Raw genomic sequence first — 14,296 nt, forward strand, 5'->3', positions numbered from 1 at the left:
GTCAAGGATCACTGATTGGTTCTTCAGAAGGGTCTTCTGTCGACCCTTGACTTTGTCCAACCGCTCGATCAACTCGGATAGCACAAGGGCTGAGGTTGGGGCTGTAGCTGGGGCAACAGGAGGGGTGGGACTTGCAACCTCCTCCTCCTTTGGGACAACACCATCAAATATCTTCCCTGCCTCGGCTGCCTGAGAAACAATCTCAGCGACTTTCTCAAAAGTCGCATCCTCCTCCTCATCAGCCTCCTCGGGATCTTGGCCAAGCCCAGGATAAAGGGGAAGATCTCCCTCTGTCAACGATAAATAATAGTCATTTTTTGTTGGTCGAGGCTTCAACATCGGAAGAACGATCAACTGCAAACAACATAAAACATTTGGTTAACTCAAATAATCATAAAAGAAAAGCATATACATAAAAATAATTGTTTAATGTCAATCAAATATAACTTACATTCTTCTTCGACAACATCGGTAAGAGGACAGACTTGGTGAAATCCTTGTTATTTCGATGCAACCGACTAAGCATCCTTGGGACCATGTTTCCCGAGCTTACAACAAACTCAGTCGCAAGCTGCTGAATAGCCTCATATTCCCAATAATGTAAGGTCGAGGCATAACCATACATATTGTACTTGGACTCTTGCTGCACCTTGGCATCATTCTTGTTCTCGTAGTTGGCATTTTGCTTCACCATGTCCTTATTACAAGATTGTAAAAGCCTCCCATAAGAGTACTTCCCCCATGGTTGGTTGAAGAAGTAGTCTATGTCCTCAACCATCTTTAGAATATCTCGCCATATATGCAACTTGCCCTCTATGGCATTCAGAACCCCCTCAACCAACAAACAAAGACCAAGCTTGTATACATCTTCCACAGCAATACAAGTCTTGAAAGCATTGTTCACCTGTGGGATCTGTACTTTCTTAGCATCATTGAAATACTCTGTTATCAAGCGGTCGCTAAGATTATGCTCCTCCAACTCTTCTGGTGATGGGAAGTGACTGAAATTCAACCGCGTCACCAGGGCAAACTCTCCCGTGCCGAATCTACAAGACTTCGACCTCAGAAAGAAATGCACCTCATCTTCTTTAGTACTGACAATTTTCCTCAAAAGTAGTTGATGCACCAAAACTCCTGAGAAATTTGACTCCTAAGCCAAAAAAAAAAAGTTTGAAAGGGGATCCTTAGCCCTTTCTATCAGCCTGAGCTACACAAACCTACTCTTAATGTCCTTTAAAGTGCTACTGCCCCGATATGTGACTCGACCAGGAAAGTGATCACTAATCAGAACAAGAAACTTAGGAATCTACAACAACACATGAAAAAAATTTGGTTAGAAAACATAATGTCAAATAGAATCTGGAAAAAATTAAAAAAAATTTCATCAAGCATCTGTAATAAACAGAGTTATTGAGCTTCTGTCGAGTTCTATCGAGCTATTATCGAGCTTATCGAGTACTATTATCAAGACACAATTGAGCTCATATCAAGCTAACTTATATAAAAAATTCTAATATGCCTTAATAAGAATAATTGAGCTTATATCGAGCTCCTAACTGTAGACCCCATCGAGCCTCCTATTGAGCCTAACCACCTACCCATCGAGCTTCCATCAAGCTATAGTGACCATCGAGCTGCAATCTATAGTGACCATCGAGCTATGTAGCCTCCTCTTCTGGTGCAGCTGCATCAGTGCGAGGTCTTTTCCTCGTGGGATCGGTGTAGTTCTCAAACCAATCTGGCTTATGTCTTTGGCTTCTAGTCCTCTGAAACCGAACCCCAGCAACATCCTCAGGGTTGACAATAATGACTCCCAGAGCCACATCATCAGGTGTCACAATGATGGTAGGAGGCATGGTTGGATCATCAACATAGTCCAGAGGAATATCCAGTGACTCCGAGTCTGAATCTTCCTTGGAGCCCCTCGATTTCTCCTTAATAAACATCAAGATCTGACTGACTGCGTCCAGGATCACTGACTGGTTCTTGAAGAGGGTCTCCTATTGACCCTCGACTCTGTCCAACCGCTCAATCAACTCAGCAAGCTCAGGGGTTGAGGCTAGGGCTGGGCTATGGCTGGTGCTGGGGCTGGGGCTGAGGCTGAGGCTAGGGCTAAGGCTGAGGCTGAGGCTAGGGCTAAGGCTGGGGCTGTAGCTGGGGCAACAGGAGGGGTGGGACTTGTAACCTCCTCCTCCTCCGGGATAGCATCATCAAATATGTTGGCTGCCTCAGCTGCCTGAGAAACTATCTCCGTGACTTTCTCAAAAGCCTCCTCATCAGCCTCCGAGGGATCCTGCTCAAGCCCAGGATAAAGGGGAAGATCTCCCTCTCTCAATGACAAATAATAGTCTTTTTCTGTTGGTCGAGGCTTCAACATCGGAAGGACGATCAACAACAAACAACATAAAACATTTTGTTAACTCAAATAATCATAAAAGATAAGCATATAGATAAAAAATAATTGTTTAATGTCAATCAAATATAACTTACATTCTTCTTCAATAACATCGGTGAGATGATAGACTTGGTGATATCCTTGTTCCTTCGATGCGACCAACTAAGCATCCTCGGGACCATGTTTCCCGAGCTCACAACAAACTCCGTTGCAAGCTGTTGGATAGCCTCATATGCCTAGTGCTGTAAGGTCGGGGCATAACCATACATACTGTACTTGGACTCTTGCTGCACATTGGCATCCTTCTTATTGTCATAGTTGGCCTTTTGCTCCACCATATCCCTCTTACAAGACTGCAATAGCCTTTTATAAGAGTACTTCCCCCATGGATCTCTGAAGAAGTAGTCTACGTCCTCAACCATCTTCAGAATATCTCGCCATATCTGCAACTTGCCCTCCATGGCATTCAGAACCCCCTCAACCAACAAACATAGACCAAGCTTGTACACATCTTCCACAACAATACAAGTCTTGAAAGCATGGTCCACCTGTGAGAGCTTTACTTTCTCAGCATCATTGAAATTCTCCTTTATCAATTGGTCGCTGAGATTACGCTCTTCCAACTCTTCTGGTGACGGGAAGGTACTGAAATTCAACCGCGTCACCAAGGCAAACTCTCCCATGTCGAATCTACAAGACTTCGACCCCAGAAAGAAATGCACCTCATCTTCTTTAGTACTGACAATTTTCCTCAAAAGTAGTTGATGCACCAAAACTCCGGAGAAATTAAACTCCGAAGCCAGAAAGAACTGCTTGAAAGGGGATTCCTTATCCCTTTCTATCAGCCCTAGATCCACAGACCTAGTCTTAATGTGATTTAAAGTGCTACTACCCTGATATGTCACTCAATCGGGAAAGTGATCAATAAATGGAACAAGCAACTTAGGCATCTGCAACATGAAAAAAAATTGGTAAGAAAACAGAATCAGGAGAAAATTAAAAAAAATTTCATAAAAAAACTGAAATAAGCTGTCATCGAGCTCTATCAAGCTATAATTAAGCTGCAACCTACCCTATCGAGCAACTATCGAGAAACTATCGAGCCTATTGAGCAATATCAACAACCTAAAACTATAGAGACTATCGAGTCAGTGTCGAGCCTATCGAGCTAAGCAAAATCTATCTACATAAATAACCATCGAGCTACAATCGAGTCTGATATCGAACCATTATCGAACCTATCGAGCCCTTTTAATCTAATACCACAGATCCATCGAGCCTACTATCGAACCATTATCGAACCCATCGAGCCCTTTTTATCTAATACCACAGATCCATCGAGCAATTTACACTCATCCTATCGAGCTCCTATCGATCCACCATCTAACCATTTAAACTACCCTATCAAGCCTACTATCAAACCATAATCGAGCCTATCGAGCTAGTTTCATATATTACCATAGATCAATCGAGCTTGTATCAAACCTTCATCGAACTTATCGACCTACTGGTTCAAACCCAAAAAAACCATAGAAAAACCCAAACCTAAGAATTGCCATACCCATTCCACACCACCAGATTCAAAGGGATCAAAAAAATAATAATCATCACGAGGGTTCAAGAATTTACCTTAATGAGAATATGAGTTCGATTGACGGGTTCGACGCCGTGGGTTTCGAGCTTCGTTGCCGCCGTTGGTTCAACAGGTTCTGGGTGGCCGACGTCGGAGAAGAGAAAGAGAGAAGGTGAGATCGATTTTGGGTTTTGCTTTTTGGGGATATGCTTTGGTTTGGGTTTTCGAGGATTGAGAGCAATAGAGAGATGGAGAGAGTGTGAGAGAGTTTGTGGGGAAAAATTTTGAATGGGAAAAAATGAAATGGTTATTTTTGGTACTTGGTGAAAGTTTAGAATCAATTTGAAAAACTAATTAGTACTGTTATTATTTAGTAAGTAACATAGAGATAGAGAGAGTGAGAGAGTTTGTGGGGGAAAAATTTTGAGTGGAAAAAAATAAAAGGATTATTGTTGGTACTTGGTGAAAGTTTAGCATCAATTTAAAAAACTAATTAATGCTGATATTATTTAGTAATTATACATTATTATTTATGAAATTTCTCTTTTAAAATTTAAGCAATATTGTCTATATTCTTCGTAATATATAAAGATATCGAGTTGAACACGTGCGAGGATAGCACGCCTGGGTGGGAAGGACTAAAAAGCCATTTCCGCTGACTGCAATTTATTGAGCGAGAAATAAAAACAAACCCAACTCAACTCATACTCCCAAACTTCAAAATTCTTCCATTTCTGTTTCGTAAATTTCTCCGTTGAAAAGGAGAGACCAAATAGGCCATCCATCTTTCAAATCCAACGGCCCAGATCGCAACGACTTAGCCTAGATCTGATTCCAGACACCACCTACTGGATCCGTCATGCCGGTGGCTGCTTCCGCCATTTACTTCTTGAATCTCCGAGGCGATGTTCTCATCAATCGTCTCTATCGCGATGATGTTGGGTATTCCTTTCTCTCGTTCTCTCTCTTGCTTTTGGATGTTTTGTTGATTAGGAATGTAACGCATTGCTTGATATACTGTATATAGTACAAAATTTATTGAGTGATGATTTGTGTGTGTGTATACATGTCTATATATTTAGATTTGTGTGTGTTTGTGTGGTTGCTTACCGGTTTTGGTATCTGGGTATGTCTTTATTTCTTCCATTTGTTTAGATTCGAGTGATGGGTTGTCTGAATTTTAGGTGATGTTATATTCAGTTAGTTTGATGGGCGGTGTTTTTCTTATGAGAATGTTTCACTGTAACGGGCACTTTATGCTTTGTGTTGAAATCTTAAGTTGGGTATGTGACATGTATTTTTCACGGGAAAAAATATATTGGAACTTGGATTTTTGTGAAAGATGGCACATGGATCCTTTCATTGACTGAAGAACTTTGGGCACCTTAGTTTTCACGTTTCACTTATTAAGTGTTACGACTACTAAGTGGTCACAGTTGATGTTTGTCGGAAATGTGTATTTAGCCGAGAAGAAATGAGGCGTTTTAGTGCTTTTAATAATTTGAACAATTTTATAGTCTTTGTTTTAGAAGTTTGTAATGATGCTACGCTTTTATAATGTTCAGTATTAGTACACAGTATAGCAACAATGACAACAATATTAGTATTAAAATTGATAACCTTCCACGTTCTGGTTTCCTATGTATCTTCCCGAAAATTGGGCCATCTTCCTAAGTGCGGGTTGAATTTAAGATCAGCCTTTGTCAAACACCTTGCCTTTATCAAACACCATGGCCCTTATAATACTTAAATTCAACATATATGTATGAGGAGGACTTTTGGTTTCTTTCTGTTTTGGTAAAGGAATTATTATGCAAATGGTTGATAATGGTTATGATTTATTGAGATGAAAATGATGCCACTCGAGTCTATCTCAAGTGGTTGGGTGTGTAAGAGATCTGGGGTTCAAACCTCAGCTGTGATAATTTAACAAACAGTAACTACTAACTGTTACTTAATAAAGAAAAACAGTGGTCACTGACTTCTATGTTGACAAAATTTTAGTATTACTATTCCTTTGACATTTTTATTTTAACACAAGCTAGAATAAGAGTACTGTTTTGTTTGCTATTACTGTAATGTGGTTTTGTTCCCTCTTCTAGTTCATTGTTCGCCATTTGCTGTCGGCTAAGCCATTTGAGGCTGCCTCAAGTGGTTGGTTAAGTTGAGTATAAGGGGTCTGGGGATTGAACCCCAACTTGGACCAAGTGCCAACTGTTTCTGATTAATAACAAAGTTGTCACTTATCAGCTATAGTTTGATGAGGTTTAAATTCATTTTTCTATCTACTTGTTTGGCACTTTTCATAATTTATCATTTCAATCTTTCAGGGGAAATATGGTGGATGCTTTTCGAACACATATAATGCAAACTAAAGAACTTGGTACATGTCCTGTACGACAAATAGGGGGCTGTTCTTTCTTCTACATGAGAATAAGCAACGTTTACATTGTGATTGTTGTCAGCAGCAATGCAAATGTAGCTTGTGCGTTCAAGTTTGTTGTTGAGGTTGATAAAATCTAATCTTTTAATTCTTTGCGGGGACCCAGACACTTTGTTGTTATCAACTTATTGGTAACTAATATTGTTTCTTTTTGTATGTAGGCGGTTGCGTTGTTCAAATCTTATTTTGGTGGGGCTTTTGACGAAGATGCAATTCGCAATAATTTTGTTCTGATTTATGAACTGTTAGATGGTACGTAGTCTGAATTCTGAAAAATAAATAATTGAACTTCAAACTCTTTGAAACATGCATATGGTTATTCTCTGGATTATACATGCACTATCTGGGTGACATCTAGGTAGTGGTTAAAAAATTTAGGGAAATTTGCGGCATAAATACCCATTTTGTTGATTTTGTTGCTAATAAGTACCCAATTTTTAAAAATTGCGGCATAAATACCCATTTTGTTCATTTTGTTGCTAATAAGTACCCAATTTTTAAAAATTGCTGCATTAATACTCAAAATTCCACTTTTTAGACTCTGCCGTTGGTACCCACTTAACAGAGTTACTATTAAGGACATGTGTACTGTCCTGATAATTCTTCTTTTTTTTCACCTAATTAATTAAGAAAATACATAAAACTAATTAAAATAAAAATTAGTACTCTAAAGTCTTACAGACAGATGACATCTGATAGTAAGTACTCTAAAGTTTCCTCTTGGACTTTTTATCGGGCTAAAAATAAAGCTAGACACATTATTGATGGTACTTATTGTATTTTCTTAATTAATTAGGTGAAAAAAAAGAAGAATTATCAGGACAGTACACGTGTCCTTAATAGTAACTCTGTTAAGTGGGTACCAACGGCAGAGTCTAAAAAGTGGAATTTTGAGTATTAATGCAGCAATTTTTAAAAATTGGGTACTTATTAGCAACAAAATGGGTATTTATGCCGCAATTTTTAAAAATTGGGTACTTATTAGCAACAAAATGAACAAAATGGGTATTTATGCCGCAAATTTCCCAAAAATTTATATACAGTAAGAACTTGATAAATGAATATTGGATAAATTAATACCCTTCATTAAATGATAAAATCTTTTGGTTTCGACTCAGTTTAATATATTAAGTTAATAACCTTTTCTAAGTAAATAAGATATTATATTTTTTTTCCTATTCTTTTATAGGGTCCAAGGAAAATATAAATTAAAAGTTGATCATATAAATATAAAAACATATAAAAAATTAATTTGATTTTTTTTTTGGATAACTTCTATTTTCTCTGTTTAGCTCTTTTTTATTTCTTTCAAAATATGCATATATGTTGTAGCAAATAGATTTTTTAAGGTTCCTATTATTTAATAAAAATGTTGCTGGAGAAATATTTGAGTTGTGTGTACATAGTATTTATTATTATTATTATTTTGTATACGTACGATAACTTTGAAATTTTTTACATATGTCAAATTATTAATCATTTCTATTACTATATCTCGTATATGAATTTTGGCTAAAAAAATAATAATGCAAGAATACTTTGTAAATTAATAAATCTTTCTTTATCGATAAATAATAAATTATTTATTGTATAATGCCAAAAAAAGTACTTGCAAAATCAATATATAGGTTGACTTGATTCCAAAACACTTCTCAAATTTAAATAAGAAGCTATGTGATACTTTGAGAAAAGAGTTTACCCTGGAGCATTACAATGCAAACACTAAAATAACTCTACCATCCACTCCTTGTTGTTGTGATTATGGGTTCTAGTTTACTATCGATTATGCATTACAATTATATAATTGTATGCTATACACATAAAATAGCTCTATCTGAAGTCAATGTGCTTTGCATGGTTTGGCATGCCAGCATTTTCATCCTTATGCAGAAGGCTTGTGTGGAGTATTTTCATACTATTAATGCTTAGTTTCTTACGTTTTCTTTTCTTTTGAATTCATTGAAATTTCCATAATATGTTCTGATGTTTGGGATTGTATGCTTATCTACGATTATCATGGGAGTATTTTTGGATTTTTACATGCCTATAAGCATGTGTGAGTATTTCATCCTTTCATACACAATGCTTGAGTACAAATCCAAGATATTTGAAGCTATATTTCTGATCTTTTGGATTGCAAATGTTTATCTATGAATATCATGGGAGTACAATGTACATATCTGAGAGTAGATGGAGTTTAGAAGAATTCCATAAATTAGATCTGAGTAAGCCAACGAGCTGAAAAAGTTTTTGAGACGGAATCGTGTTTTTCATTGGTGAGCCTGGTTTGTATTAAGGACCGATCGTCAATATTGAATTGAGGACTACTTAGTAGTTGGAAAGTAAGAGTTGAAACTGAAAATTAATAGAGTTTTTTTTGCTTGCATTCTCTATTCTCGAATAAAATACCACTTAGTCAAACACAAGGAAATTACATCAAATGTATTGATCCATGCATATTACAATTCAGCATGAGTATACAACTGCATTTCCTGTTACATGTTTTCATTTTGGTGTGTATTAAGCATCTTTGAGCGATGGCAATCTCCTATAGCTCTGCAGCTTGTTAGTATTTTGTTGATTATCCGTTGTTCAATACTGAATGGTCAATTGCACTAATTTAAATTATTGCAGAGTTGTAAATTTATAGATCATATTTTCATCCTCCTTTAAATTGCAGAAATTATGGATTTTGGTTACCCACAAAATCTTTCACCGGAAATTTTGAAGTTGTACATCACTCAAGAAGGGGTTCGTTCACCATTTTCTTCTAAGGTTAGTTCATTTTTTGTACTGCTATTTTACATTTTCGTCTGAATAAGTACTTTATGGGGGATAACCTTCTTGGAGACGCTCTTGTTAAAAGTGGTGCATGATAATTCTTTAGTATATTTTCTTTTTGCGTGAAATTATTCTTTATTTATTATCAGTAGTTTCTGAGAATTTTTTTCTGTTTGTTTGTTTGTTTTTATGTGCTAGCCCACGGATAAGCCTGTTCCTAATGCAACTCTACAAGTTACAGGTGCTGTTGGTTGGCGGAGAGAAGGCCTTGTTTATAAAAAGAATGAGGTGATTATGATTTTTTACTATCTTGAATTAACAATCGACTTTTGGACATGTTTTAACTCCTACTGGTTCAGGTGTTTTTGGATATTGTGGAAAGTGTAAATCTTCTTATGTCTTCAAAAGGTGGGTCATATATTTTAAGGGTGTTACTATTTTGTGTGAATCTCCGTTCTATCAACTTAATTACAATTTGGTGTTTACAGGTAGTGTTTTGCGTTGTGATGTAACTGGAAAGATCCTAATGAAGTGCTTTCTCTCTGGAATGCCTGATTTGAAGTTGGGTTTAAATGATAAGATTGGCCTTGAAAAAGAGTCGCAACTTAAATCTCGTCCAACAAAAAGGTTCATTCATGGCATAGTTATCTTATCCATTACATCGCTGCTATCTTTCCTATATAATATATTTTTTTCTATAGGTACTTTCTTTGGTTGGTAGTAGTTAACATTGGCTTTTCTCTTTGATATGGTTGTAGCTGCTTAGGCATTACTGTTAAGTATCATTACTATTTGTTTTGTTAAATCTGACAGAAGAGCGAATGGATATTTATTAGTGCTGGGTAACAGCTTTATGTTGAAATATTTGGTCCCTTGATTATTTTTTAGTTCTGACAATTTGGTCCCTGACTTTTCAATTTTGGCACATTTGGTCCCTTGACTGCTTAAGTTGGGGATTATCACAACTTTATTATTTTGTTTTAAAAACTTTTGTTTTCGTGTTTCAAAAAACTAAAAACTTCTGGGGTGATTGGTTCACAAGTTAAATGAATTTTTGTTGTACACAAAAATTGAGGGGATCAAATGAATCTTTGATTGGTATACCTTTTAAAAACAAGTTCAGAAACTGTTTTTTGAAATTGATGAAGTGCTAGGCAGAAAATAGGAAACCTTTAGGCAAAATATGAGGAGTCCACTTGAATTTTTAATCTTAAAAACAACTTGCCAATCAAGATTTGAAAACTAAGCATAATATTATTTTCAGAGTAAGCCTTTTCAAACTAGTTGGATTTAAACCAACAATTTAAATATACTGTATTTGAATGATAAATTCTAATTGTATATATGTATTAATTTTATTTCTAAAAGAGAAAACCTAGAGTGTAGCTTAAGTAATATAAGTAAGATGAAGTTGGTTTTTATGCTTTTTGTTCCTTAAAAAATGCATTTTAAGAAAATGGTGGTATAGCTGTCCGGCCATATTCTATGCTTTTGTTTTATGTCATTACCGCTGTCTAATTGTGGTTTGTAATGCAGTGGTAAAACTATTGAGCTTGACGATGTTACCTTTCATCAATGTGTGAACTTGACGAGGTTTAATTCAGAGAAGACTGTCAGTTTTGTGCCACCAGACGGTGAATTTGAATTGATGAAGTAAGCTTATTATACCTTTGAAAATTCTGTTTATTATTAATATGAGATATATACTGATTATATTTTTTTTATACTATACATCAGCCATTTAGTGCATAATTGTGTTTTCCTACTGCATCAAATTTAGTCACTTTTGGAATTTAGTCCTGTTTTCAGTGTAGGTCATGATGCTAAATATTTTTAGACAGCTAATATGTTCTCATGAAGAAAAAACTATATATACTGTATATATTTATATGTATATTGTTAAACAACTACATTGCTTGTATGCTTGGGCGCTCACTACATTTGCATATATATATGTATATATATATATAGAGAGAGAGAGAGAGAGAGAGAGAGAGAGAGAGAGGGAGGGAGAGAGAGATACATATCATATGGTTAGACAATCTGGAAAGAAAATTGGAATCTGAAAAAAAAAATCAACCCATAACATTTAGTTGCCTGCTTCGGAAGGAAAAAAACAAAAGAAAATTTGATGAAGATTAAAACTTTTTATGGGTTTTTCATGGTATCGGTATGCTGTGTTTACTGTTCACTTGATGGAAATTTTTTATCATCTTGAAGATTTTTTTACTTGCGTTTATTCGTCAGTACCATATAAACATGTCCTTAGGGATTCTCCTCTTTCTGTCTTATGTTGGGGCCTCATCTACATTGCATCGGTTCTTTATTTTCTTTCTAATTTGACTTGAAAGTTGTACCTTGAAATCATCTTTCTTATGCTACTTTGTTATGCTTGTTTCTTATGTCGCTTTCTTATTGTCCAGTGTTGTCTTTCTTGCCATGGTACCTCATCAATACTTGTATTCTGCACTGCTATTGTATAAACTGATATTGCACATGTATGAATGAACAAATGAATAGTTCTACCTAAAGATTAATGATTGCATGAGGGAGAAGCAGAGGTATGCCTCTCTCCTACAAAAACTGTAGTTGGAAAATAAACTGGCAGCAGATTTATGATTATACTTTACAATATCTGACAGCACTTTGTTATGCTCTCATCTGCATTTTTGTGTTTGTTTTCTCTAATGCTTCTACTTTTATCTTTGCTCATAGGTACCGTATTACTGAAGGTGTGAATCTTCCATTCCGAGTGTTGCCTACAATCAAGGAACTTGGTAGAACACGCATGGAAGTAAATGTGAAGGTTTGTATCTTGCAACCTTACATGTCATGTGGTACATGTTCTTCTCTGTTATTCTGCTATTAACTTGTTTTAGTGATCTGCAGGTGAAGAGTGTCTTTGGTGCAAAAATGTTTGCGCTTGGGGTTGTCATTAAAATACCTGTACCGAAACAAACAGCTAAAACAAGTTTTCAAGTTACATCTGGTCGGGCTAAATATAATGCAGCTATTGATTGCTTAGTCTGGAAGTGAGTGTTTTCCTAGACCCCCATGTTTTATTTGATGTGTTTTGCTGAAGATATAGATAGAGATATGAAATACCCTGTCATGCCTGCATCTTTGCTCATCTTCCATCTACTGTTTTCTATTTTTTTTTATTTTATTTTTGCTTTTTCTTCATCTATATGTTTGGAACTTTTTAGGATAAGAAAATTTCCTGGGCAAACTGAGCCAACAATGAGTGCAGAAGTTGAGCTGATTTCAACAATGACAGAAAAGAAGTCCTGGACAAGGCCACCAATTCAGATGGAGTTCCAGGTACCTGTTACTAGTTCAGTACTTGTATGCAAATGGATAGTGCTTATTTATTTATTTATTTTTTCCATTTTCTTATTTAAACTAAAGGTAATATTTGCCAGCAACATGATGTTACATAATAAAGTTAAATTGGGCATGAATATTAAATAGAGGTTTGCCGGGCCCAATGAAACTGCGGCAAGTTATTAGTACATACGTTTAAAGCTAAATCAGAAAAAACAATAGTCTAGGTTTTCTACTTTGTCAGCGGAAATTACCCGTACAAAAAGAGGATTGCTGATACAAATAAATCCCTAAAATCAAGGGATACTGATTTGAAGAGTAGTGCTAGGGCCACACCCAATTCACACGACACAATTTTGTAAGGGTCCCACAAAAATATTTAATGGTTGATATTAATGACACATAAATCGGGAGTGTTCCTAGGATTACTCCTGATTTGAATAAATGAATACAAATAAACAGAGACAAGGAAATCAAATTATCCTAGAATATCTTTAGAATAACCTCTCCTACAAAGTTTAATACTGCTAAATTTGGAACAGAAATCATGTCTCCAAATTACATGTCTCCTCTCTGTCATCATTTATGTATGGAAATGTGTATTTAAATAAATATGTCTATGCATGAATTTAAGTAAATAAGTGATTTGTCAATTTATGAGTAGTGGACAGAGAGGAGACGTGCAAATGACTTTTTTTCGAAATTAGTGCTACCCTCTGCCTGTCATTGATTTCCCATCTTCTCGATATCCTGTTTGTGGTACATGATTTTCCCAAGTGCTCAAGTATGTTTACCTTATCCTAGAATGAGATATTGCTTCACAGTAAAGGGCGGTGAGTTTACATCCTAAATAATTATACTAATAGAATTAGTGTTAGCTTACATCCAGAATAATTATAACAATGGAATAAATGTAAGTACCAAAAAAAGTTCTTAGCTACTGTTTTGTGTGATCCAATGGGTTTCTCAAACATGTCTCCATGTCACAAGAATCCATACCAGGTCAGGTTTGCAATCACTGTAGCTATTCTCCAGTCAAAATCGAGTCCCCATTCTTTTGAAAGGAATCTCACTGCTGTCTATGGTCATTATTGCATAGTGAGAAATTAGAATTTGTGACAAAAATCTCATGGTTGTCCAGAATCTAGATAATGTTGTTTTCTCTACAATTTTCTGCCTTCCTCGTTAAGGAAGAAGATTAACTCATCCAAATGTTGTTTTCCAGGTTCCAATGTTTACAGCATCCGGTCTACGTGTACGTTTTCTCAAGGTATTGACTTTGCAGATCAAATCTCATATACCATATAATATAATAAAATTGCGGCGCTAACCTTACTTCTGATGTAGGTATGGGAGAAGAGTGGATACAACACAGTTGAGTGGGTTCGCTATATCACGAAAGCTGGCTCATACGAAATTAGGTGCTAAAAAACTTCGGGGTATTGACGCAAGAATTGAGATATTTGAATTTGGAGATTTATAAATTTGTTATTCGATCAGAAAGTTGTTGCAAGACTGTCTTGTTAGCAATAAATCATTAGGGCATTTTTTGTTGTTGTTGGTTATAGTGTTATGTCGATATGATTGTTTGTGTTAATTACTTTTGTTTGATATCTTGTTGTAAATGCTAGCTATTTTTTCCCATCCTCTTACAACTGGCCATGTGAGAATTTCTTTGATCTGCCCATTTTGGAGACCAACTTCTTGGTTTGAATTTTGCCAAAATTCTGCTGTTGTAGTGACAAAAATTGCGAGTGAAGAATACTTGACTTGAGATATA

The 14,296-nt window shown here is 35.9% G+C and overlaps 1 protein-coding gene across 1 annotated transcript; it reads left to right on the forward strand.

Annotated features, from left to right (window-relative positions):
* Positions 1 to 4,648: 4,648 nt before the first annotated feature.
* On the forward strand, positions 4,649 to 14,296 carry LOC133777912 (AP-2 complex subunit mu). Its single transcript, XM_062217669.1, has 13 exons — positions 4,649 to 4,910; positions 6,299 to 6,476; positions 6,573 to 6,663; positions 9,092 to 9,186; positions 9,391 to 9,480; positions 9,552 to 9,600; positions 9,681 to 9,819; positions 10,729 to 10,845; positions 11,908 to 11,998; positions 12,082 to 12,224; positions 12,399 to 12,513; positions 13,742 to 13,786; positions 13,864 to 14,296. The coding sequence occupies exons 1-13, from the start codon at positions 4,828 to 4,830 to the stop codon at positions 13,942 to 13,944; spliced, it is 1,317 nt and encodes a 438-aa protein (XP_062073653.1). The 5' UTR covers positions 4,649 to 4,827; the 3' UTR covers positions 13,945 to 14,296.

Source organism: Humulus lupulus, chromosome 5 (assembly GCF_963169125.1).
Source record: "Humulus lupulus chromosome 5, drHumLupu1.1, whole genome shotgun sequence".
Lineage (NCBI taxonomy): Eukaryota > Viridiplantae > Streptophyta > Magnoliopsida > Rosales > Cannabaceae > Humulus > Humulus lupulus.

Excerpts from the sequence above, each read along its gene's own strand:
- LOC133777912 (XM_062217669.1), top strand. The coding sequence starts at position 4,828 with ATGCCGGTGGCTGCTTCCGCCATTTACTTCTTGAATCTCCGAGGCGAT. Across the intron at positions 6,477-6,572 it reads CGTTCAAGTTTGTTGTTGAG|GCGGTTGCGTTGTTCAAATC; the intron begins GTTGATAAAATC and ends TTTTGTATGTAG. Across the intron at positions 9,481-9,551 it reads TTGTTTATAAAAAGAATGAG|GTGTTTTTGGATATTGTGGA; the intron begins GTGATTATGATT and ends CTACTGGTTCAG.